Source organism: Lonchura striata, chromosome 2 (genome assembly GCF_046129695.1).
Source record: "Lonchura striata isolate bLonStr1 chromosome 2, bLonStr1.mat, whole genome shotgun sequence".
NCBI classification, from domain to species: domain Eukaryota; kingdom Metazoa; phylum Chordata; class Aves; order Passeriformes; family Estrildidae; genus Lonchura; species Lonchura striata.
In genome coordinates this window covers 61869763-61892904 of record NC_134604.1, presented here as the reverse complement: position 1 = coordinate 61892904, position 23142 = coordinate 61869763, and the positions used below count along the sequence as shown (strand labels likewise).

General features: G+C 37.6%; 1 protein-coding gene across 1 annotated transcript; it reads left to right on the top strand.

Moving 5' to 3' along the window:
- The first annotated feature begins 1636 nt into the window (after positions 1–1636).
- Positions 1637–21753, top strand: SUCLA2 (succinate-CoA ligase ADP-forming subunit beta). Its single transcript, XM_021528434.3, has 11 exons — positions 1637–1773; positions 3070–3253; positions 11539–11638; positions 11835–11997; positions 14646–14774; positions 15195–15333; positions 16731–16892; positions 16974–17116; positions 19407–19527; positions 19838–19926; positions 20946–21753. Exons 1-11 carry the CDS (start codon positions 1687–1689, stop codon positions 21018–21020), a joined length of 1392 nt encoding a protein of 463 aa, XP_021384109.1. The 5' UTR covers positions 1637–1686; the 3' UTR covers positions 21021–21753.
- The last annotated feature ends 1389 nt before the right edge of the window (positions 21754–23142 follow it).

The following is a 23142-nucleotide window of genomic DNA, read 5'->3' as shown; positions in this document are numbered from 1 at the left end:
CAGTGCTTATGTCTGAACAGTAGCTTTGGGCTTTTAAGGTTAAAGTTTTGCCAAGATCCATTACATCCTCTTGTAAACATTGTTGCAAATCCTTTCCAGGGCGGAGGTGATTTTGGGGAGTCTCCTGGAGGTAGGAGATTTGTTTGTATGTGGAAATGGCATCCATGTACCGTCCTGTGCAGTACAGAACTGCAGCAGGTCCTGTGACTAGTGAAGAGACACTGTGTGTACAGAAGGCAGAAAGAGCAGAGTTCAAGTGCTTTTTCTTCCCTTCCCCTTGGCTGGAAGAAATATTTTATCAGCTGTGGTGGGAAATCTTGGATGGTCTATCAAAATTTTGCAGCTGCTTACAGGTTCAGTGTAGATAGAGAAGTTAACATACTTCTCTATCTTGTGTGTCTGCACACAGAGGTGCAGAGCTAAGTAGTCTGCAGAGCTCACTGCAGTGCTAACAGGTGACAATAACACCAGGTCAGTGGAGGACCAGGAGCAAAATAACCAAACCAAAATGACTCCATCTTTTGCAATACTCGCCCAAGGAGAAGTTACAATAATGCATTTTCAGTTTCATAACAAAAAGAAGCAACTCATCATTTACTGGATAATTCAAATTACAAAACTCAGGAAGTATCACAGCTCTGACATGGCTTTCTTTCACATCAGATCTTGCTTTGATGTTCATAATGTATGGAAATAACTGCATTTTTCCTTATTATTGGTAGAGGACATTCTTGTTCCAATTTCCCAGGCCAATGCTAATTTCCTAATTTCCATTTTGTTTTAAAGGAAAAAGCTTTGCCTCCTGGTGAATCACAATGTCTGGTCACGAGTTTCTGCAGGGACATCTGCTCCCTGCTTCATTTCCTTAGTGACCTGAGTCAAGGCCACCAAAGTAAAAGTACAGACACTGAATTGCAGAGGGGGAGGCGCAGCGTGGAGCAGTGTGATGCAGAAATGGAGGTGGTGGCATGGGGAAGGGGCTGCAAAATATCTAGAAATACTAGTCCTCAGTTCAGTCATAGAACCACTGAATGGTTTGAGTTGGAAAGGACCTTAAAGGTTATCTAACTCCAACCCATCTGCCATGGGCAGGGACACCTTCCACTAGACCAGGTTGCTCAAAGCCCCATCCAGCCTGGCCTGGAACGCTTTCAGGGATGGGGCATGCACACCTCTGAAAATCCTGTTCCACTGCCTCCCACCCCCACAACAGAGAATTTTTTCCTTACTAATCTAATCTAAACCTGCCCTCTTTCATTTTAAAACCATTGTATCTTGTCTTAAGCAAGAACGGTTGTGTTTACGTTGCTGCATGGAAACACGCTGAAATACGAAACCAAAAAAGTAATCCTCAGGACTGGAAGTCCTTCCATTGGGAAGCTGAACCGGGAAGGAGTGTGGGCGTGTCCTAAGGGAGCCGTGCCTCTTCCCTCACATTTAACACAGGTGGTGCCAACCGAGACCGACGTGGTCGGAAGGTTGTGGGTGCATTACAACCCACTTAGGATCCTTGCGAAGCAAACCTGACCTTTATTAAAAGCAAAAGGTTGGAGGGAAGGCGAGGCCGAGCAGCGCCCTCAGCGTCACTGCGGGGCGGGGCCGCGCGCGGCGCTTCCTGGCCCCGCCCCGGCCCGCGAGCGGCGCGTGCGCGCTGCCGGGGGCACCCGAGGGCGAAGGGGCTCGGCCATGGCGGCCTCCATGATCTGCAGCCGGGTGGCGGCCGGGCTGAGGGGCAGCGGCCTCCGCGCCTCGCTGGGCTCCGCCGCGGGGAAGGTAGCGCCCGCTCGGGAGCGGGGGTGGGATGGGCCGGGGCTGAAGCGGGGCCGGGCCGGCTGGGATGGCGGTCGAGGTCGCTCCCTGCAGAGCGGCGGCGAGAGCAGCGTCCGTGTGGGCGCACTCGCGTCCTGCCCTGCCCTGCCCTGCCCCGCGGATGGCAGCCCGGTGCTCACCTTTGGTGCGCGGCCCCGCAGCCGCTGTTCTTGCTTCTGGCATGTCTTCCTTGTGTGGCTCCTTTTCCCTTACTTTTCAGCGCCCCCGTCCCCTATCTTGCTTGGAAATGCCCGTGTTTCCATCTCCGCCGTCACCTTGCTCCTAGGAGGGGTCGGGCTGTGCCAGTTAAACTCTTCTTGCAGCTCGCACCTCGCCAGCCTCTGCTCTTGGTTCCTGGGGATGCCATTCGGGGGTGCGGGCTTGTTTTTGACTGCAGCACCTCTGGGAAGCGGTGACACGAAGGAGTTCGGGAGGCTGCGGTGTGTGACACGGTGTGTGACGCTCGCTGCCACTTTCTCCTGCCACGTACTGGGGAAGGTCTCTGTGAGTGCCCCTCTCGAGTTACACGCAGCCTCCCCAGCGCCTCTCCCTTGGGGTCGTGCCAAGGAGAGGACGTCCTGCTTGGAGGAGGAATCCTTTGGAGGCTACATAGGCCCTGTCGATTCGCTAGCTTGGAATGCTGTAGTAAAGCTCATGTGTCGTCTGCTTGTTTCCTTTATTTGAAGTGAAATGAAGCCTTAAAAATCTATCTGATTAGAAACTTCCAAACTTCCTCATTCAGGCTGATTTTCACAGTGCTTATGCCAGTGATACGTACTAAAAAAATAAAAATAAAAGCAAAAGTTTGTTTTGTATGTAAGTTTTGTTTGTAATCTTTTTACCTTGAGTCTTTTGGTGATCATCCATGTTCATGGATTAGCTGAATTCAGTAGGTTTCTTGCTTTGTGTATAAAATTAAGGTCTTATTTGCATATGGTGAAATACAAAATTGCAGCAAACAGTTTTTTGCATTTGTTGTTGATTTTTATTTTACAGTCCTTGTCAACTTGTCAGTGCTAGTAGTTTCACCAGCTCTTTCCCCTGCCCAATAAAACCTCACAAAATCAAATACCAGACATGATATGAATGCCTAGTATGGAAGGGTAGGATTAAATGTTCAGGTGTTTGCACTGGAACACTAAAGTGTACTTGTTTAATATGTAGACTGGTTTTTTTAGCCTAAACAAAGAGGTTGGTCCTTCACAACAGTCACATTTTTCTTTTTGTTTTCTTTTTTTTCTTTTTATTCTTTTTCTTCAGGTGCTTGCTGGAAGTTCAGGAATACTCAACAGTCATGGGTTTCAAGTGCAACAACAGCAACAGAGGAGGCTATCACTCCATGAATACCTGAGCATGGGACTGTTGAAGGAGGCTGGCATTTCTGTTCCACATGGAGTGGTTGCCAATACTCCAGATGAAGCTTACAAAATAGCGAAAGAAATAGGTATAATATTAAAGAGAACATATACTAATAGGATTGGTACAAGGTGTACCTACTTTTTCTGTCTTTCTTGGTAAGATGTTGCTTGGAGTTCTTTATATACCTTTAAGAGATCCTTCCTTGTGAAGCAACCTTCTTGCTAAGAAGGAATAGGTCAGGTATAAATTCTATTAGCTTAGACTAATATAACTAGTTAAACTTCTTTGAGATGAGTAATAGACTCTACTTTGCAAATCCTGGATTTCTTTCTACTTTCAGCAAGGTTAGAGGAAGTCTTGTGTGAAGAGTTTCAGTGGTGGTGACAAGATCTCATACTTGTCCTCAAGCTACATACTTCTCTTTAAGCTACCAGAGAAGAGTAAAATCCTATTCCTTTGTGAGTGTGCTTTTCTGTCAGAATGCAACTACTTCATACAGGAGAGGAGGATTTTGATGGCTTGTAGTCGTATGCTAAATTCCTGGCTTGTTGATGAAAAAGTATCCCATCTCATTTGCCAGGTGCTTAAATACTTAATTTAGAATTAAGCTTTAATTTTGGACTTGTTTTTGCCTATTAATTTGCCGTGTTATTTACGATCTGTCCTAGCAAAATGTTGTTCAATTTGGATTTCATATGGAAGTCAACTTCTATTGTGTCAGGCATTAGAAGGTGGGGATTTTTTGGTTGGTTGATTGGTTTATTTGGGGAGGGTTTGTTAGTTTTAAGGCTGGGATTTTTTTTTTTCCCCTCTCTGGAAAAACATATGTCACAAAGTTTTAGTGAAGGACATAGGTTGACATATTCCTTTCTCCTACGCAAATGCTCAAATCTCTATTCACCTCCAAAGGGATACATTCATAGTTATTCTTGAGGTTATAGGTTTTCTTGGATTCATTTCAGTTTCATATGGAGATTTAGTGTGAGAAATGAGACCTGAAAGAAATGATAATTTTTCTTCTAGAGCCAGTTATGTTGCTTTGTAATGTAGAAAAGAATTGAAAAGCTGTTTTTCCTTTAGGCATGATGTCCTAGAAATTCAGGTATTGTCAGATACCTTCTTTATCTTGTTTCCCTTAGAGAGTAAGTGATACAAAATTAGAATACTTTCATTAATATGAAAGGAAGTTGCTAAAATGCTTCTGAGAATGGTTTAAACTTCAGAACCTTACCTTCGGTTAAGGGTGAGTTTATAGTGTGATCAAAACTTTCCAAGGTATACCCCTTTTCTCTAATGTCTGCGCAGGTATTGCTGGAGGGAAATGAGAGAACCTTTGTCTGTGGCTCTTTAATCAATAGCCCAGGAACTCGTCAGTCAGGGTTCCTTTGTTTTGTTTTTGCTCAGAGAGGGCTCCTCCAGCAGTGTGTGTATGTCTGGCTCCTGGTTTATAGCTCTGTGTCATCCCTGTGACATCATAGGTATGGCTCTTATCTGGAGTGTGGGACTCTGGGCAATTTCTTGGGGATTAAAGGAATGAAGTTGTGAAGTGTGTGAGTTGGCATCCTTTAGTAAAGGAATTCAGGGCTTCTGGTTTTCAGCCAAATACTTTGTTGGAGTTGGTGTGTAGTCGATGCTGTGCTTTTTTGGTACTTGAGATGAGGAAGGGAAAACTTCCCAAAAGAACACACACTGAAGGAACTTGAGGTTTTGAGGCATTGCTCAAACAAGTCCAGAACTCATTCTGAGTGGTGAAATGGTATTCTTTGCTCCAGTGTTTTGGTTTTCTTTGTTTTTGTAGGCATTTAGTTGCTAATTTTAATTTAGTACTTAAAAAAAACCACCAACAAAACACAAACCAAACCAATCTCTATCAGAATGAAAAAAATCACTTTTTTGGCCCACTCACACATTGTTGGTTTTTATTGTGTGGAAATAGTTGCCAGTAGATAGGAAACTATTTTTTTTATTTTTATATGCTAAGCTGTTTAATCAAATGTGTATCTAGACCATTACAAAGACAGTTGGTAATACTCTTTGCTCTGTTTCCCTAGTGCCGATCCACATGTTCCTGGTAAATTTACACAGAGCAGATTTCTGACTAAAGGTTGAGTTTGGCATTGGATTTCTTCCCTTTTGCAAATACTTCACTTAGAAATGGGTAAATTTTTATCCCAATGTATAGCAAATACAAACTTCTCGTTAACAGAGATTATCATATGTTAGCTGTGCCTGCAGCTAAATCAGGGTTATCTAATAATCTCACTTAAATTTTGAAAAACAAATGAGCTGAGTAAATTCTGTTCCAAAGTTTTGATAAGAGACTGCAGCATGACTTAATTGCCTTGAAGTTTATGGTTTGCTCTTAGCCATGTGTGCATTCCAGCTAGCACTGTGACCAGTTTTGATTGAGAAGCTGATATATGTGTGTTATCAAGAACATGACTAATGAACCTAAAGACTGTTTAGTGAACAGATGCTTGATCAGTGTGATATCAGTGTGATAGTGTGGTAGCTCAGCAGAGCGCACTATTTGAAGTAAACATTGCTGTTTAAGAGACACTTCCATAGGTGCAATGTGTTGCTGTAACTCAAGTTTTGATGCTTCCCGATCCCTTTCTCTGGTAACAGTTGAGTGAAAGGCAGTCACGTATTGTGTGCTTGTCTGGGGTTTTTAAATAGCATATATTTCGATTAATGATGATTTGAGAAGTAAGACTTTTTAAGACATTAATACCTTGAAGCTACTTTCGTGTGCTTGTGCTTTAGTTGGGTTTTCAGGTAATGAATCCCACATGTGCATGGCAGACTGTCAAATTTTAGTAAAATATAAAGCTGTATAAAATAGGAGGTGTTGAGAAGGTGAGTGCAAAACATTTCACCTTTCTGCATCAGAGTTCTTGAGAGGAGACTGATAGGCCCTGGAATGGAGTCTGCTGCTTTTGCTGTTGCAGTTTAAGAGATCCAGTGCTGCTCCATGTCCTTGTGGTTCAAAAAGAATGTTCTGTTTTGGTATGCTTTCTACAGAATAGCTCCATTAATTGGTTTGGCTGTATTCCTGCTGACAGGAGATTAATAGATGACTTTTTTCAGACCTTCTAGAGTTTTTTCAATGTTACTAACATCTTTTATGTACTTTTCAGTGTTATTTATTTTTCTGTCTGTTGCTTAAACATACAACTTGTATCTGTTAAAAAACTTCAAAAAGTAATATGTGAACCCGTGTAGATTTAAAAATAGAATTTTTGATCCCAGGCTTGATTTAGTCAGAAATCAAAGCTTAGTACAATGTGTGCAATTATTTTCTAGGTATAGTGCTAGCTTTTTCTTTATTAGCTCTTCAAAAAACATATTCCAGGCACTGTGTCAAAAAGCTAGGATGGTTTTCTCCTTAGTGTGTGCGACACCCACCTTGGCTGTCTGATTTAGGTTTTTGGGGTTTTCTAGTTTATGTCACAGTGAAAACTCATGTCTGTCATACTTTTATTTATGGTATTTTTTTGATTGCTATCATCAGTTTTCCTTGTTGGTCAATTATCTGTCTATGTTCCTGATGTCTTTTAGGTTGCCTGAAACTCCAGAGCATTTATTCAATTGCTCTAGGATATAGATGATGATTTAAGGTGGCAAACTCAAGCAGAAATCCCCCAGGTGTTAAAAAAGTCATGCAATTATGTTCCTGCTTACCTGGTCAAAATCACTAGATAAACAGCAGTAGTAGTTTAGAAACCAAACATTTACTTACCTTCTGGCAAATGTTATTTTTTTGGCATTTGAATCTTACATTTTATTTCAGCCTTTGCTTTCTTCTGTAGCACTTCATTCCTTTGAAGTAAAAATATCAAAACATATTGTTGGTGATAATTCATTAATTAAAATAGATTTGTATAACCAGCACATTCAAATTCTGACCTCTGTATTTTAATTGCTTGACTTAAGTTGTTGACAAAACCAAACCTGTCTTGTGAGCCGATAATGAACTTGATGCAGTTGATTAATGTCAGGAAGTATTTGTGTAGAAGATATTTTGTAATAGTGAAACATCTTGTTCAGTCTCCTGACTGGTATGGTCCTTTCAGTGAAAGTATGATGATCCCTGGCACATAATTCTTTCAATAGTTATACTTTTGATTTGCATGCAATGAGTCTTCTAATGCTCAAAAGTTTCAAATGCTGAAAAAATGTGATTTTGAAGTTAAAATTCTCAATAGGTGTACTTACTAATGAATGCAGTGTACTCTGAATAAATTTTCTGCTCTGTTGACAGAATTAGGGTCAGAATATTATTTATATTGACACTCCTGTTGTTAGTTACAAACCTATATTTTCCTAATGCCAGTAAATACACCTGTATTGTTTAAACTTAGGGATTTTTTTTGTACCTGTGCAACAAGAAAAAATTAGCTTGTGTTATAAATGGAGGGTTACTTTTTCTGGTACAAGAACTTTGAAACACAGACTGAAGCAAAAGTTACAGGTCTCTGTCTCTCCCAGGATAAGTTTGCAGTTGAATGGTAGTTGAGAACTTGACTGACACTTGAGTTAACTAACCTGTCACTGCCCTTTACTGTTGTCGGTCTTGTCAGAATAGATTGGCTTGCCTAGTTGTTCTGAAGGTGTCTGTAATATGTGGAAAGCAGTACCTCTGCTACAGATAGTATTGAGCAGAGAAGTGGCAATTAATGTGATTTGACAAAAGTCAAAATGAGAACTTGTAAAGCAGAACATTTTAATCAGGACTGTCTGCTCTAATCATTGGACTTTCCACTTGCACAAGAAACTTCAGAGATACAGTGGAACAATGACCCTTCTTGTCTCTTAATAAGCTTATTTGAAGATTGTATTTTACATGGATGTCTTTCTGCTTGCCTGCATGCATTGATCTTTCTTCCAGTTTGAAAGCTTAAATTATAGAATCAGAAATTACTCCTAAAATATAGACATTAGTATTGATAGAAGTGAAGATGGGTTTGTTTGCTGACTATGTAACTCTTTTATTGTCTAGTTAATAAATGATTGTTATAGGTGATAACCGTAGTGTTAGTAAATGTATAGATTTTCCTTGTCCTGAACAGATTGATGCTACGTCAGTGTTCTGATTTCAGACACCTCTTCTCATTGGAATCTACTCTTAATTTTCTAAGCATTTCCTAGTTTTTTCAGGCTATTGTACTTAGATGTGTGTTTAGGGCTGACTGCCATTAACATGGAAATGTGATGCTTACCAAAAATGTTTTACTTTTAGTTTGCTTGCCCACATGAGTTCTACTGGTGTTCCAGTGCCCTGTGTTAAGGCTTTATAATTTGTTACTGCTGCTGAAAGCTGAAGTCCTGCTCCCTGAAGTTCCTATGTATGTGTGCCTGTGACATGGTGCACAAGTCTGCAGGAGCACTGTCTGTCTGCTGGATAAGCTTTTGCCTTCAGGGAATTGCTGTTCTGATATGCTTCAAGGCATGATAGCACAAGTGACTCTACTGGCACAAGAAGTGAGGCTGGAGTGAAAAGCTGAGGGCTGGAGGCAGGGTGGGAATTCTGTGGTGGTGTGTTTGTTGGCATGTGTTTGCTGGGTTATCTGCTTCAGGGCAGAAACTGCTATTTTTTATTGAAACACAAGCCTAGCAGTATTTCAAAGCCACATAAGCAAAAAACAAGGGCACAACTGTTGATACTGAGTAGAAAACTATGGTAGCTGCTGGTTTCCAGATTTTTTTCTTTGGGTTGCTGTTTATCAGCAGTTCTTATTGTGTCAGACTGTGTGACAGTGCTGCTGCTGGAACACTGCAGATGAGGTGTGTGACCAAACACTTCCTCTTGGTTTAAAGTAATTTTCAATAGGAACTGTGGGATAAAATGCATATTAAAAAGTGAACTTTTCTGCATGATGGGTTATGGATTTCTTGGGATGTACTATCTTAAGTTTGTTTCCGGTACATCTGTGTAGCTTAATTGCTTGTAAACTTAGCTCAAATGAACCTTGAACTTGTTTATGCAATGAAGCAGCTAGTTTGCAGTGGTAGAGGAAAACGATTTACAGAGCATTAGTGATCTGCTAATTTAATGACTCAATTGTTGCATACGGATTAGTGCAATGAGGTTACGGGCAAAACTGATCGTGAAAAATTAAAAGTTGTTTTTCTCATGCTCTTTTGGATGTCTGTATGTTGACAAAATATTATAATGCATCCTAGTAACAACACTTTTAAGAAATATCTTCCAGGATTAGGGTAGTGGTGCATGCAGCCCACTACTCTGCCTAAGAACAAAAGAACATTCTCCTGTTTAGGTCAATTCTTAGCCTCCCTATTTTCTGCAGTCCATTACTCCTCATTCCCCTCAGCATTCATATTTTTTGTCTGAAGAATATCAGAGAAAATACCTCTGCTCAGTTCCTTTTGGCTCTTCTATTATTCCTTCATATCTCCTGGCAGGCTTCCTTATATTTTGTGTAAAGAAGGGACTTTTTTTCTAGAATTAAAAAAAAAACTGACTTTTTGGTAGATGGCCTTTGTTTTTGGCTGGTGTAGAGCAGAAACCAGAATGAATGATGTACATGTAGTCCTGTGTTCTTGCTCTACCCGTCACAAGTGTGTCTGGAGACTGTAGTCATGTTCTTGCTTTCTTCTCCTTTGATAGATTTATAGATGTGCTAAGCTGATTTCTTGTAAGGGAATCACTTAATTTCAGTGGTCATCTTAGTTACCAATTCACTTTCATGCCCAGAGCTAAATATGTTCCAGCTGAGATCTTACCAGAGCTTTAGTTGGGATCTCATTTGACTTGTTCAGATTCTGGTGTTTGTTGCTAGGAGGGATAATTTACAAAGAAGGTGCCTGTGGGTGAACTTCTTAGCTTTTCTGAAAACTTCTCTGTAGTTGCAGCTTTTTATCTTATGGATTTAGTGTAGGAAATGGAAAACAAGCTTTGTACTTAAAGTAATTGCATAAAAGTCATCATGTGTGACTTCTATAAAGTATGTTGACTTGTTTGCCTGTAAAAAATAGTTATCTTCAGGAACTGAATTAAATATTAGAATCACATACTGTAGTAAATCATACTTGTATAATATACTTACAATATACTTACTTTGTAAGTAAATATATACTTATGTGTTTATAACCTTCATGCCTATTTTGCAAGAGAGCTTTAAAATAATGTGTGAATTCAGAGATCTCTTGTTAGATAGACATTCAAGAAGTAATATCAACAGATAGCTAACTGGGAGGGATGACTTGAGTCTTCTGCTTATAGCCACCCTAACTTGTGATACAGTTTGAGTTTAGTTTCACCAGTCAGTCCAGGCAGGACTCGGGAGAGATTAGGAACCAACACAACATTTGTGCCTGTCATAACCTTCCTCAGTTTATGTGGTGGCTAGTTTTGCTTGAGTACTGTAATTTTTCTTAAGCATTTCCATGGATCTCTTTTGACAGCCAAAGGAACAGCAAGTTCTTTTTTGGCTTGGAAAGATCAGATTGGCTCAGCTGATGGTGGCATGAGAAAAAATGGGATGTGCTGAACAAATGTCAATGCAGCAGTTCTTAACATCGTGCAGTCTAGCTGCTGTATGTACTCTGTGTAAGCAAACTTGAGTAATAACTCAGAACCTCATTTTTTTTAATCACCTTAAATGACTTGATGAACTATTTTTCTTTGCTTTTTTGTCTTTCAGTGACAGTTCAGAGTATCTCAGTTGATTTTTGTCATATTCTCATGCTTTACTTTTTAAACTCAAATACCCAATTTCCCCTACCTAGAAGAATATTTTGTAAAGGATTTTTAAACAGTTAAAGCCAACTAAAGGGCTTACTTTGCCTACCCTAGGAAGAATAGTTGGTTTGTTTAGGCCTCTGACTTCTGCAAAGCACTCAAGCTTATGCTTTAGTGCTGTGCCAGATGGAAGTAGACCTGGCAAGCTGACTTGGGTAAATGCTATAGTTACATATCATTGCTGGGAGGGTAATGGCTTACAGGTACAGGGTATTTGTAGTTGTTTGAGGAAAACCTTGCATACAGTGGGTCAGATATTCAGTTTCTTCTTGTTAATAATCTGTGAGGTGCTAACAATTTCTTATTGGGTGATTAATCATATGTGACTCCAACATGTATTAAAGATGATTGGAACATCTGCATTTCTGGATAATAACTCACCAAAGTTTGTTCACAGACCAGCCTAAAGCTGCAAGTTGTGGATTATTTGAGATTTTTGGAATATCTGTGTGAATTGCAATATAGTCTTCGATTCACACGGGTGTGTTTTGAATAGTGGGTGTGCAGAAAGTGGGATAAAATTAAAGCAGCCTTTGTTATTTTACCTGAAGCAATTTGTTTTATAGTCATTGATGACAATTTTCTTCGGTTTTCTTTTGTTCCAGGTTCAAAGGATATTGTGGTAAAAGCACAGGTCTTAGCTGGTGGTAGAGGAAAAGGAACATTTGAAGGTGGCCTCAAAGGAGGAGTGAAAATAGTTTTTTCGTAAGTTCTTTCTAAATTATCCAACCAAGTGGAAAAACATCAACATTTCACATTATGGATTGAACCTGTTGCTTTCTTTAAAACCAGGGTTATAATTATTAACCTTAAAATAACAAAAATTAGATAAGACTTTTTTAATGTTACTTCTGTTTTTACAGCAGTTTCTTTGTCACTTTCTGTGCTTCTTTTATTCTAGTCCAGAAGAAGCAAAAGCTGTCTCCTCCCAGATGATTGGAAAGAAGTTGTTTACCAAGCAAACAGGAGAGAAGGGCAGGATATGCAATCAAGTATTTATCTGTGAACGCAGATATCCCAGGAGAGAGTACTATTTTGCAATAACAATGGAAAGGTCTTTTCAAGTGAGTAATATCAGAAATAGAAGTAAGCTAATTAATTTGTCACAACTGAATTTAAAAAAAATGAGCAAAACTCTTTACTGTTCACTTGCTTTTGAAAATCAGAAGTATACAAGCTAAATTTTGTTTTTCAGTGTATCTGACTATATGATTTACTTTGTTTTTAAATGCAGTAAATGTGTAATGCTACAATTTGAATTTACAGAATAATAAATGAGTATTGGTAGCCCCAGCTGAAGTTCAGAGTCACACAGCCAAAGGGGAGATGGGTAGAATAAGGTGGTAATTTTCATTTTGGTTTTTTGGTTTGCATTTGCCTACCAGATTTTGCAATTTAGCTTAAAAGCACAGCTATATGTGTTTATATGCATTTATACCCTATTTTTGAGTGTCAGAAACAAGATAAGTGACAGTGTTGTGGAGGATCAAATGGTCCTGTGTAAATCCAGCATCCTTTTTCTCCAGTGTGTGAAGGTTCCCAGAGGTGCACTGGTGTGTTCCTTGATTTTGAGAGTGCTAGTAGCTTTCTTAAATTAATGCTTTCCAGGAAATTGGTAAGAAGATTTGGGCCTAGAGGTCTGTCTTCATATCTTTCAGGAAAATGAAAGCCAGTCTTTTCTGCATATATGGGCTGTATGTGTGGGTATGTAGTCTTTTAGGCTACAATTCAAATGTGGTTGCTGAAATGTGTCCGTGTTTTTGACAGGCAAGTGTTCTATTTGGAGCATAGGACATGAATTCGTAAGTAACTTTAATGAAGACAGGATTTGGAACAGATCTTAGAACTTTATTTGCTGAAGCTGAGAAAAACTGAGTTTTGTCTGTTCAGATGCTTAAGAGTTTGCAGAGACACTGGTTTTGGTGATTAGGGGATATCTAAGTATGAATAAAATAATTTTCTGTGGAGGAATGAGAAAACTAGTCTTTAGTTTAATTTTTTTTCTTTTTGGTCGCCGTATTAGGAATTAAACATTTGTTCCTTTTTCTTCCTCTGTAGTGTTATTTTTGATAGGAAAGTATCAGTTATGTTGAATTATGTGACTTGGGCACCTCCATTGTGATGTGTGCTGGAATAGGGAAAGGGAGATTCAAATGTTACCGTATGCACCACAAGGTGGCGTTAAAATGCTGTAAATGAGCATATTTCAGACTTAAACTTGTGTAAGCAATAAGCAGTGGTGCTTATGGAAATAAAATTTACTGTAACTGATTGTAGCAAATTAGATAAAGGAAACATTTTCATTGCTTGTTCTTGGTCTTGTATAAAAGATAAATCTTACTAGCATATATTGATCATACTGTGTAGGTTGTTGCCTTTTGGTAGGGATGTGCTTTGTTTTTACTGTGGCTTTGTAAGTCATGTTTTTAGATGTGCTTGTAATTACTGTAACTTGTATAGGATGTTTAGGATGAGGAAATGCCTTTCAAAAGAAGGAAGTGTGAAGGTTGAATAGCACACACTGTTTATTCCTGATGTTGTTGCAAACCTCTTCCTTTAAGGAGGGGAAAACGATTAAAGTAGCTGAACATGGAACTTTATGACTTGGATATTATTTGCCAACAGGGGGTTGTGTTTTAAGCAAAACTGTTCACGTTAGTCAATTCTATGGAATGATGACTTATTTTATTATTAGTTTGTAGCTTACTGACAGTTCAAAATAAGAATATCCACAAATGTTTATTGAGTTGAACATTGCTATTAGATGAAGGATATTTTTCAAGCTGTGTATTTCCATTTGGAAGGATGGTAATGGGAGGGGAGTGGTGTGGTTATTAAGCATGTTTTCTGAACCAGGGTCACATTTTCTAGAATTAATTGTCAACAGTTATAAGGCTGTTTAATCTTTCAGTTCTGCTGATAGGAAATGCTACCTTTGTACACCCATGGCCATAATCCATGCATGGGTGGTGATAAGGGAAGGTTGTTTGAAAGGATCCAAGTATGTCTTTACTGTGAACTGCAGGAGAGATTTTTAGGTTCCATGGTAGGGGATCCTTCATGTTTTTGTTGAGATTTGGCTTTTTAAAAAATAAATTCAGCTGCAAATGCTGTCAATTCTGGTTTCTTAATTTCTTTTATTAATGAATAATTGAGTACTGTTTTGTTTTGCTACGACTTAGTTTCAGTGAAGGTACTTACTTTCAGTTACTGGACATTGTGATCCTACTGAACAGGTATGGTTTGCAGTAATTTATCACTAAGGTCTGTAGATCTCCATATGTCCTTGGGGTTGGAGCATGGCAGAATGAATAAATGAGTGCCTGGCATTTGATCTCTGTTTGTGTAGGAGTGAGTGGAGAAGGTGGAGGTGAGAATGTAGTTACACTTTCTTTGGTGACACCTAAAAGATAAAATGTAAGTGATTATGAAGTTGAATCTTTCTATCAAAATTCAAACATAGTATGTTGGTGTTAATTGTTTTGCTGCTGCTTTAGAGAGGAAATTTTTCCTTGTTAAAAGAAAGTGGACTTGACACACACTGTAACATTTGGAAAGTATTATTAAATGGTTTTATATTGAGGTTGTGAGTAACTACACTAAATTTTTCAACAAAAAAGGTTTTATTGCTTTGAAGTATCTTATGGGAAGAGCTAAGTTTCAACTGTGTGGTATCAAATTACTTATGCTTTTTTTCCCCTTTTTGTTCTAGGGTCCTGTGCTGATAGGCAGTTCTCACGGTGGTGTTAATATTGAAGATGTTGCTGCAGAGAATCCTGAGGCGATAATTAAGGAACCCATCGATATAGTAGAAGGCATAAAAAAGGAACAAGCTGTTAGGGTAAATTGTTCATGTGGGAAAGTACACATTAGTGAGGATGGGGAAGCTACTTCTAATTTTTATAAAGGGTGTGTGTATTTAACCTGCTGAGTTGTCTTAAATCCTTATTTGAAACAAATTTGAACTAGATATTTAAATATTTTCATGTGAATCAGTGTAAATCCAACTGCATGGCAGTACTTTATCTAGCTTTTATACAGCTGTGTGAATGCATAGCATGATAAATTTTTATTAGCTCTTTTTTAGGACAAGTATAGTGCTCTATATTGAAAACAATCCATTCAAACCAAAGAGTGAGTTTGTTCTTTTTCCTCCAGTAGACAGGGCAGGTTCTACATCTACAAATTCAAATGACTTGAAATAATAGCTAAACTGAGACATCCAAACATGAGTTAACAATAACCATTCTTTTACTTTCAGCTTGCCCAGAAAATGGGATTTCCTCCTAATCTGGTGGATGAAGCAGCTGAAAATATGATCAAATTATATAATCTCTTTCTGAAATATGATGCTACCATGATAGAAATAAATCCTATGGTGGAAGATGCATCAGGAGTTGGTAATGTTTCTTATTCATGCTCTTAATGTAACAGCTTGATATTTTTGTAAATATAGGTTGCTTCACACTGATTAAAACTTCAGCTGTATACAGGAAGAGGAGTTAGTATTAACATGGTATGTTGCAAAAAAAATTAAGCAGATAAATAAAGAAAATAAATAAATAAATAAATAAAAATAAAGCAGATAAATTCGAGACTCTAAATATAGTAGGAATCTGCTCTTAATTGCTAAGTATGATCTTAAGTGTAAGTAACTTCCTTTTTTAATTTTTAAGTTTTTTAATAAAGAGCACATCTACACAGGATAAGGCACTCCTGGGAATCGGGTCTTTTCAAAATTCATAAATTGAAACTTGAACACCGCATGTATCCAAAATTGGTACTGTGATAGTAACCAGAATAGTAGCAACTACAAGAAATCTCCTGCCTTTATGACTCAGGCATTAGAATAACTGATGGAGTGTGATGTACAGAAAAATTGTAGGGATTTAAGTAATATTTTGATGTTTATGAGGTTTTTAGCATATCCAATTGCAGAATAGTTATTTAATGTTCAATCACAGCCAATTCCACTCTGCAAAAAAATAACCTGTAGAGAGTATTTGTGCTTGAACTCAGATACAACAGTTTGAAATTTAAATATGAATGTACCTCTTTCATCAAAGTGTTCATTATTACTGTCACTGGGGTGTTTTTTTGTGTGTGTGTTTTTTTTAATGCTTAAGTGATCAATATAGAGCAGTCTTTTCCATCTGTTTCTTGTGCCTTGTTATTTTTATATAATTTTCACTGAGGGATAGAAATGAAGTGATACAATGTTAGTTCTGGTGTAAAGAATACTGTAGGTTTTCTACTTGCTGAATCTTAAGTAAATTTACTTCAGTGTATTTTTTCCTAACATTTTATTTTCCAACTCAGGCACTTCTTTATCATGTTTCTTTGTGCTTACTGTCATGCACACATTACATATATTTATTGTAAAAGCAAAAACTAAGATGGATTAAAAAAACCTCAAAGACCTTCTTTAAGGATTAGTTTTATGCTAATTGCTTGTGGTGCATTTCCCCCATTCTTTTCCAGGCTGTAGTGTGATCAGAGGAAACATAATTTGCTCAGATTTATCTAACAGCTTGTAAGCTCTTTTGGGTTTAGAGTGTCTCAAGAAATAGTTATCTTCCTTTTTTGTGCATATGGGGATTATATGGGGAAACTGGAGAGAATCTTATATTTATTGACAGAAGTACATGTGTCTTTTTAGTAAAACTTTGTGTTTGGATTGCATGACCTAGCTGCCAAGTTTGACTTAACATACTTCAACACATTCACGTAGCATTTGAATTGTTACCATAATATTAAATGATGGTAAGTTTTTTTGGTGGGTTTTTTTCCCTTTCAGTGATGTGTATGGATGCAAAGATAAACTTTGACAGCAATTCAGCCTATCGTCAGAAGAAGATCTTTGATATGCAGGATTGGACACAGGAAGACCAAAGAGACAAGGATGCTGCAAAAGCAGATCTCAACTATATAGGGTTGGATGGAAACATAGGCTGCTTAGGTATGTACTTTTTAATGAATTTTAAATGACCTAATGGTTTTATAAACCAAATTCCTAAATGTTATCTTTATTCTCATATAGTCAATGGTGCTGGTTTAGCTATGGCCACAATGGATATAATTAAACTTCACGGCGGAACTCCAGCAAACTTCCTTGATGTTGGTGGTGGTGCTACAGCGCAGCAAGTGACAGAAGCCTTTAAGCTTATTACTTCTGATAAAAAGGTGAGGGAAGAGTTGGCATATCAAGGTCCTACACAGTGGTAAAACAGACTGTGATTTAGAAGACAATGCTTAGTGCATGTTCTTTGGAAAACATGTTTTTATAAGCACAGAACTAGAAAGAAAGAAGATGGAAATTTTAGCTTCATCTTGGTGCAGATGAAGGAGGCCTAATAATAGATGGAATTTTTTACATTTTTAAATAATAGGGGTTTTGGTTGTGTACTGAGTAGACACTTTTATGTCTGCTGGTTGAAGTTACAGCTGTATTTTAATATTTCCAGAAATCTTGGAGTCAGAAACTCCCACTGTCTGCTGTTTAAACAGAAAGCGGTATTCAGTTGGTTTTCCAGTTTTGTTTTTCTTTTGGACTAGTTTTGCAGCTGGGTCTGTGTTTTGCATAGAATTGTAGAGATGAATATTTTCTGTGATGTGCACAAACAAGTTTTTAAGGTACTGGTTATATGTAATGCAAGATAAAATAACTTTGTAAGGGGCTTGGAAGAGCTTTAATGTTTATCCTATTAAAAATTTATCAGAAGTGCTTGAATATTATTAAAATAATACATTGGTTAAAACAGGAGGAAGAGCTTTTCCACAGAAATAATGTGAAGGCTGGATTGATGATCTACATAGAGATGCTTATCCCAGGGGGATCTTGGCAGTTTGAGGCTTTTTAAAAATAAAACTATTTTAAAAGGGGTAACTTTAAAATATGGGAATGACTTGCAAGACCTGCTAATGATATACTACTTTTGCATGACAATTCTATGTACAACTTGCTCATCTTTGGAGAGGTCCAGAAACAAATAGTGAGGGATATTCCAGAGGAGCTTAGTCTCTTGCATATTGAAAAGACTTATTATCAAATTGCAGGGTCTGTAACGCACTCTAAGAGTGTTACAGAATCATTTAATCATTTAGACTGGAAAAGACATTCAAAATTTAGTCCAGCCATAAATCTAACATTGCCCAGTCCTGCACTTAAACCATGTCTCTAAGCACCATGTCTACAATTCTTAAATATCTTCAGGGTTGGTGACTCAGCCACTTCCTTGGCAGCCTATGCCAATGATTAACAACCCTTCTGGTGAAGAAATTTTTCCCAATATCCAGTCTAAATCTCCCCTGGTGCAACTTGAAACCATTTCCTCTTATCTTAATGCGCGTTACTTGGGAGGAGGGAGAACCCCACCTTCCTACATCCTTTCAGGGAGTTTTAGAGAGTAGTAAGGTCCCCCCTGAGCCTCCTTTGCTCCAGGCTAAACACCCCAGCTCCATCAGCCCATCCTTATAAGCCTTGTTCTTTCTTCACATTTTCCAGCAAATTAAGGGAACAATGGGACACAGTCACTGAGCACCTAAATTACAGAGAGAAGAGAAGAAACAAGGAAGAATCTGAGGGTTGCTGATTTGGGAAAAGTTTTTGCAATGCAAATTCTCTGCTGATGTGTGGACAGAGGGTGTTGAAATAGACTTCTTAAGACAGCTCTTTCTTTCTGCTTTCTTTCAGTTGCTTACTATTTTATTAAAAAACAATGACTATAGCTGGGATTCCTGTTGCTGAAACTCAAAGAGCAGTGCAGCCCACTGGTGTCACAGACTGTGCTCAGGGTTCAGTTCAGGGCTTGTTTGGAGCAGCCTTCTGAGGTGCCAGTCTAAGTTGCCCATGAGTGGGAGGAGGAAGAACAATGCTACACAGATGAACTAGTCTTCAGTGTGAGATCATGGGAACCAAGTTACTGTTCATAACCCAGTCACACAGCAATGTTCTGTTTGTTCTGTCATCTAAGGCTGTCTACCTATTTTGATTCCTGCTTTGTGTCATCTTTCATCTTTGACCATGGTTCTTTTTACCTTTCTACCACTTGAGTTCCCTTAACTGTTGGCTTAATCCTCCTGAATAAAATGTATTTCAAATAGCTTATCCCTAAGCATGCTGGCTTTTAGGTAAACTGTGTAAACAGGGTCTTGTGTATGAAATTTTAAAATTTCCTGTTCTCAGTATGTGGAGTTACTGGTGTGGGGTTACCTCTGATGGAGTACTGTTAGCAATGGAAAGATAAATAGTTGACAAATACAGTTTTCTGAAGTAACTGTTCTGTTGTTATGTGACCATACAGAACTGTACTTTGGTTGTTCATGTTCCATAGAACAGTAATGTTCTGTCTTTTGCAGAGTCCCTTAATACAATTAAAGAGCTTGAATTATCCTTAGACTGAAGGCTGCGTTCTACTTTCATCTGATGTGTCTCTGGCCATTTTTAATGTCAATATTGTCATTGATTCTGTAGGTACTGGCTATTCTTGTGAATATTTTTGGTGGCATTATGAGATGTGATGTTATAGCACAAGGCATCGTTACGGCAGTAAAGGATTTGGAGCTAAAAGTTCCTATTGTGGTACGGTTGCAAGGTGAGTGTGCTTCATATATGTATTAATATATTTCTCTTTAATTCACAACTGTCACAAATATAAGTGAGCTTATATACTGTGTAGCAAGTTGCCTGTGAGTTGAAGTCCTTGGAGAAATAAGGCAAAGCTTGAATTTAGATGGTGAGGATTGGAAAGTTAATAAAAAGATACTTCCTGCTTTTTAACTGCTAATGTAGTTTTCTAGATTTATTCACTAATTTTTGGAACAGGCTTCCTAGAAATATGAGACTAGTAGGTAGTAGTAGTATTCTCCTGTTCAATAAGAGTGGCATTTTATCTTTTTCTGAAGGTACACGAGTTGATGATGCCAAAGCTTTAATAACAGCTAGTGGCCTCAAAATCCTTGCATGTGATGACTTGGATGAAGCTGCAAAAATGGTAAGATAGCTGGTTATGAATATTCTTTTCAGAACATAGCATCTGTTGCAGAGTATTGAAAAGTCAAAACTCCATTTAATCAACTACAGGTAGCTTAGGGTAAATCCCAGTGCCAGTTACTACCAGTGCCTGAATCAAATATTTTACGAGTTAGTAAGTGCATAATTTGTCAGGGGAGCAATGATGCAGTCAGAAGCTATTAAACCCCACTAACCAAAACTGGATCAATGATCAGGTCAGCCACCCCCATTGGTGGGGGAATGACTAAGACATTAGCTTTATTAGTTGGGAGAAAATACTTAAATTGAGGTGGCTGAAAAATGCAATGTAATGCTTTTATCAACCACTGTATTTCAGTGAAATGATAGTTGATCATTATGTGGCCTCATAAGATAATTAGATATTCAAATGTTCAGATGCACTGATTTGTGTGCGTGTTGCTTTGCTTTGTCTGTAGAAAAGAAAGTTGTACTAGTAGTGTATAGCAAAAAAGTTAGTAGATACCTGGTGCACTTGGTGTCATGGGGAAAATTAAAAATTTTTTTTCCCAAAGAACCACTTACTTCATTATAACATTTCATTCTAAGCAGGAAATAATTCAGAGAATTCAGAGTTGTTATGCAGGAGAAGATGAGGCTCCTTAAGGTATCAAAATAAGATCCATAAGTGCTTGCAACAAAAACTCAGAGGAGAAATAGCTTCTAGATATATAGAATTTCTTGTGAGTTGCCATCTCAACACCTTTCAAAATAACAAGGTAGCACATAAAATTTAAAACTTAGCATTTTATCAAAATACTTTGTTATAAATGAGAAACAGACTTGTTTAACTCCATGAGATGTTTTCTAGAAGACTTTATTATCTTTCATTTAAAAGTGATTAAGAAGTACTGAGCTAAATAGTAATCCCCTCTGATACCTTACTGATGATTCCCTGGTATTGTTTTGTTTAAAAAGATTGATCCAGCTCAGTCAAGTTCCAATTGCTTTTAAATTAAGTTTTTATTTTCTGTTTTTCAGGTGGTGAAGCTGTCTGAAATAGTAAGCTTAGCAAAACAAGCTCATGTGGATGTTAAATTTCAGTTGCCAATTTGATCTGGGAAATGTCATGCCAGTGTCTAACATGTTCTCTGAAATACTGTGTTCTGTGGGAAATTTTTAATTTTTCTTTCGTGTGGAGGTTTTGATTGACAGGCGCACAAACTGAAGCATCTGATTTTAATGTTAACATTCAGAATGGTCAGAATTCTTGTAAAAGTGTGTATTGCTGATGTTTAGTCTTTCTTAGTTGTTATTCTCAAGCCTCCAGCTTCTGCTGCAGAATGTCACTTGCAATATACTTCTGCGTTGTCCAAAGTAAAGCTTCTGGTTGAAAAAATAATTATTCTGAAAAAATGTTGAAGTTACTTTACTTGTAAATTTGTATTAGCCTTGTTAAAAAGTAAATATGACTGAATTATCTAGTTGTCCATGTGGAAAAATGTATTGAAACGGTATCTTATGTTGGAGACATTTGTACTTAGCAGTATAATGGACATGAGCAAACCAATCATTATTTATGAACAGATGCATTTGAACTGATCAGAAATATTTTTAGAAGTCCTTCATTGAAGTGGCTGGTAACTCTTCTGGACAACGTGTTAAATCACTACAAAATATACTGTAGCACTTATATTTTCACAGTTTCTGGTCCTCATGAAAAAGCATTGTGTAGTTTTATATACAAACAAGCATTTACCAAGCTTCCAGGAGACAGGATAAATAGAGAATTAAAATGTCTATTGTACATTGCTAATAAAATTGTACATTAATAAAATATCTCCCAAAACTTTTACTGTCGTTCTTTTATATGTTGCCATTTTGATTAATTGCATATAGCCAGGAATTAAGCCATCATTTAAGACAGCAAACTGAAACCTTCTTAGGAGTAAAATTGTAGTGCCACATTTGTTAATAGTTTTCCTCCCTGAGGTCCACTGTGTGGTTAAAACCACATGAACTCATGTTGAAAAGCTTGGACAGATATCATGCATGTAATATCTTGCTAAAATATAACTAATCTCTGCACAAATAAATATGCAGGAAATTGTTGCTTCTTGGATGTTGTATTATGATACTTGGGGAAATACTGTTTCTACTAATGAATAATCATTAATTTTTGTCGCTTTACTTTCATATTGCATTGACATTGGAACTTGGATGATGATCCATTTACTGTTTAGTTTCCAAATGAGCACTCATTTTTTGTTTGTATTTTGTAGGCTTCTTTGTTTGAAATGTTATTTTCTTGGCTAATGATGGTGTAGTTTTATCTGGAAATAATGAAGCTACCTCTGTGATGGGAATTCAGAATAGGAAGTCATACAGTTACGAGCTAAGGACTTAAAAGGATTATATGAAATGTGGGAAAATCAATTGTTGTTATGAAGAAATGGGGTATTAAATGAAAAAAAAATAGCATGGTGTCTTTCAGTAATTTTTTTGGCAGTAGTAAAGAAAATCAGCAGAATCTCTCAAAATTTAAACTGGATTATTTTTGATCCTAGCTGTTCTCTCACTGAATATTGTGTGTTGTTGATCCAGCATGCTAAATTTGGCTTGTGGATATACTTGGAATTGTTTTTATTTAGTTACCTTGAATTGAATTGCAGAGATGACTGCAGTTCAAACTGTTGTTTGAATACATCTGTTAAGCATTTCATGAAGCTGCAAATTATGCATTTCATAAGCTACAATGGATAATTTAGAGAAAATAATTAATTTTTAGCATGTGTGTTTGCTTCTAGTTTATTTTTTTTTTCTTCTATTTACTTTGGAATCTTTGTGAACTGCTAAGGTTAAATTGAAATTATCTTTTCACACAAATCTGTAGTGGAATGGAGACAAAACTAGATCTTGCTGTTGTTCCAGAATTTGCTTATACCCTGTTTGAATTGTTAAGTGTAGTTGAGTAGGGGAGAGGAAGGAAAGGCCATGTCATGTCTATCTTTGAGAGGAATGTAAAATACTGACATTTTCAGTAGCAGACTTGTCAAAGCAGTATTTTGCAATTAGAGTATTTCTAAAGTCCATAGTATTCCGTTAACAATGGATGTGGAATAGGTGTGTGATATTTGTAGTCCAAATACTTTCTAATTGAAAAAAGTGCAATTTTCCCTTTGGCATTGGTGGTGAGAGGCTGCAGATGGTGTTACAGACAGGATGGGAGACATGGGAA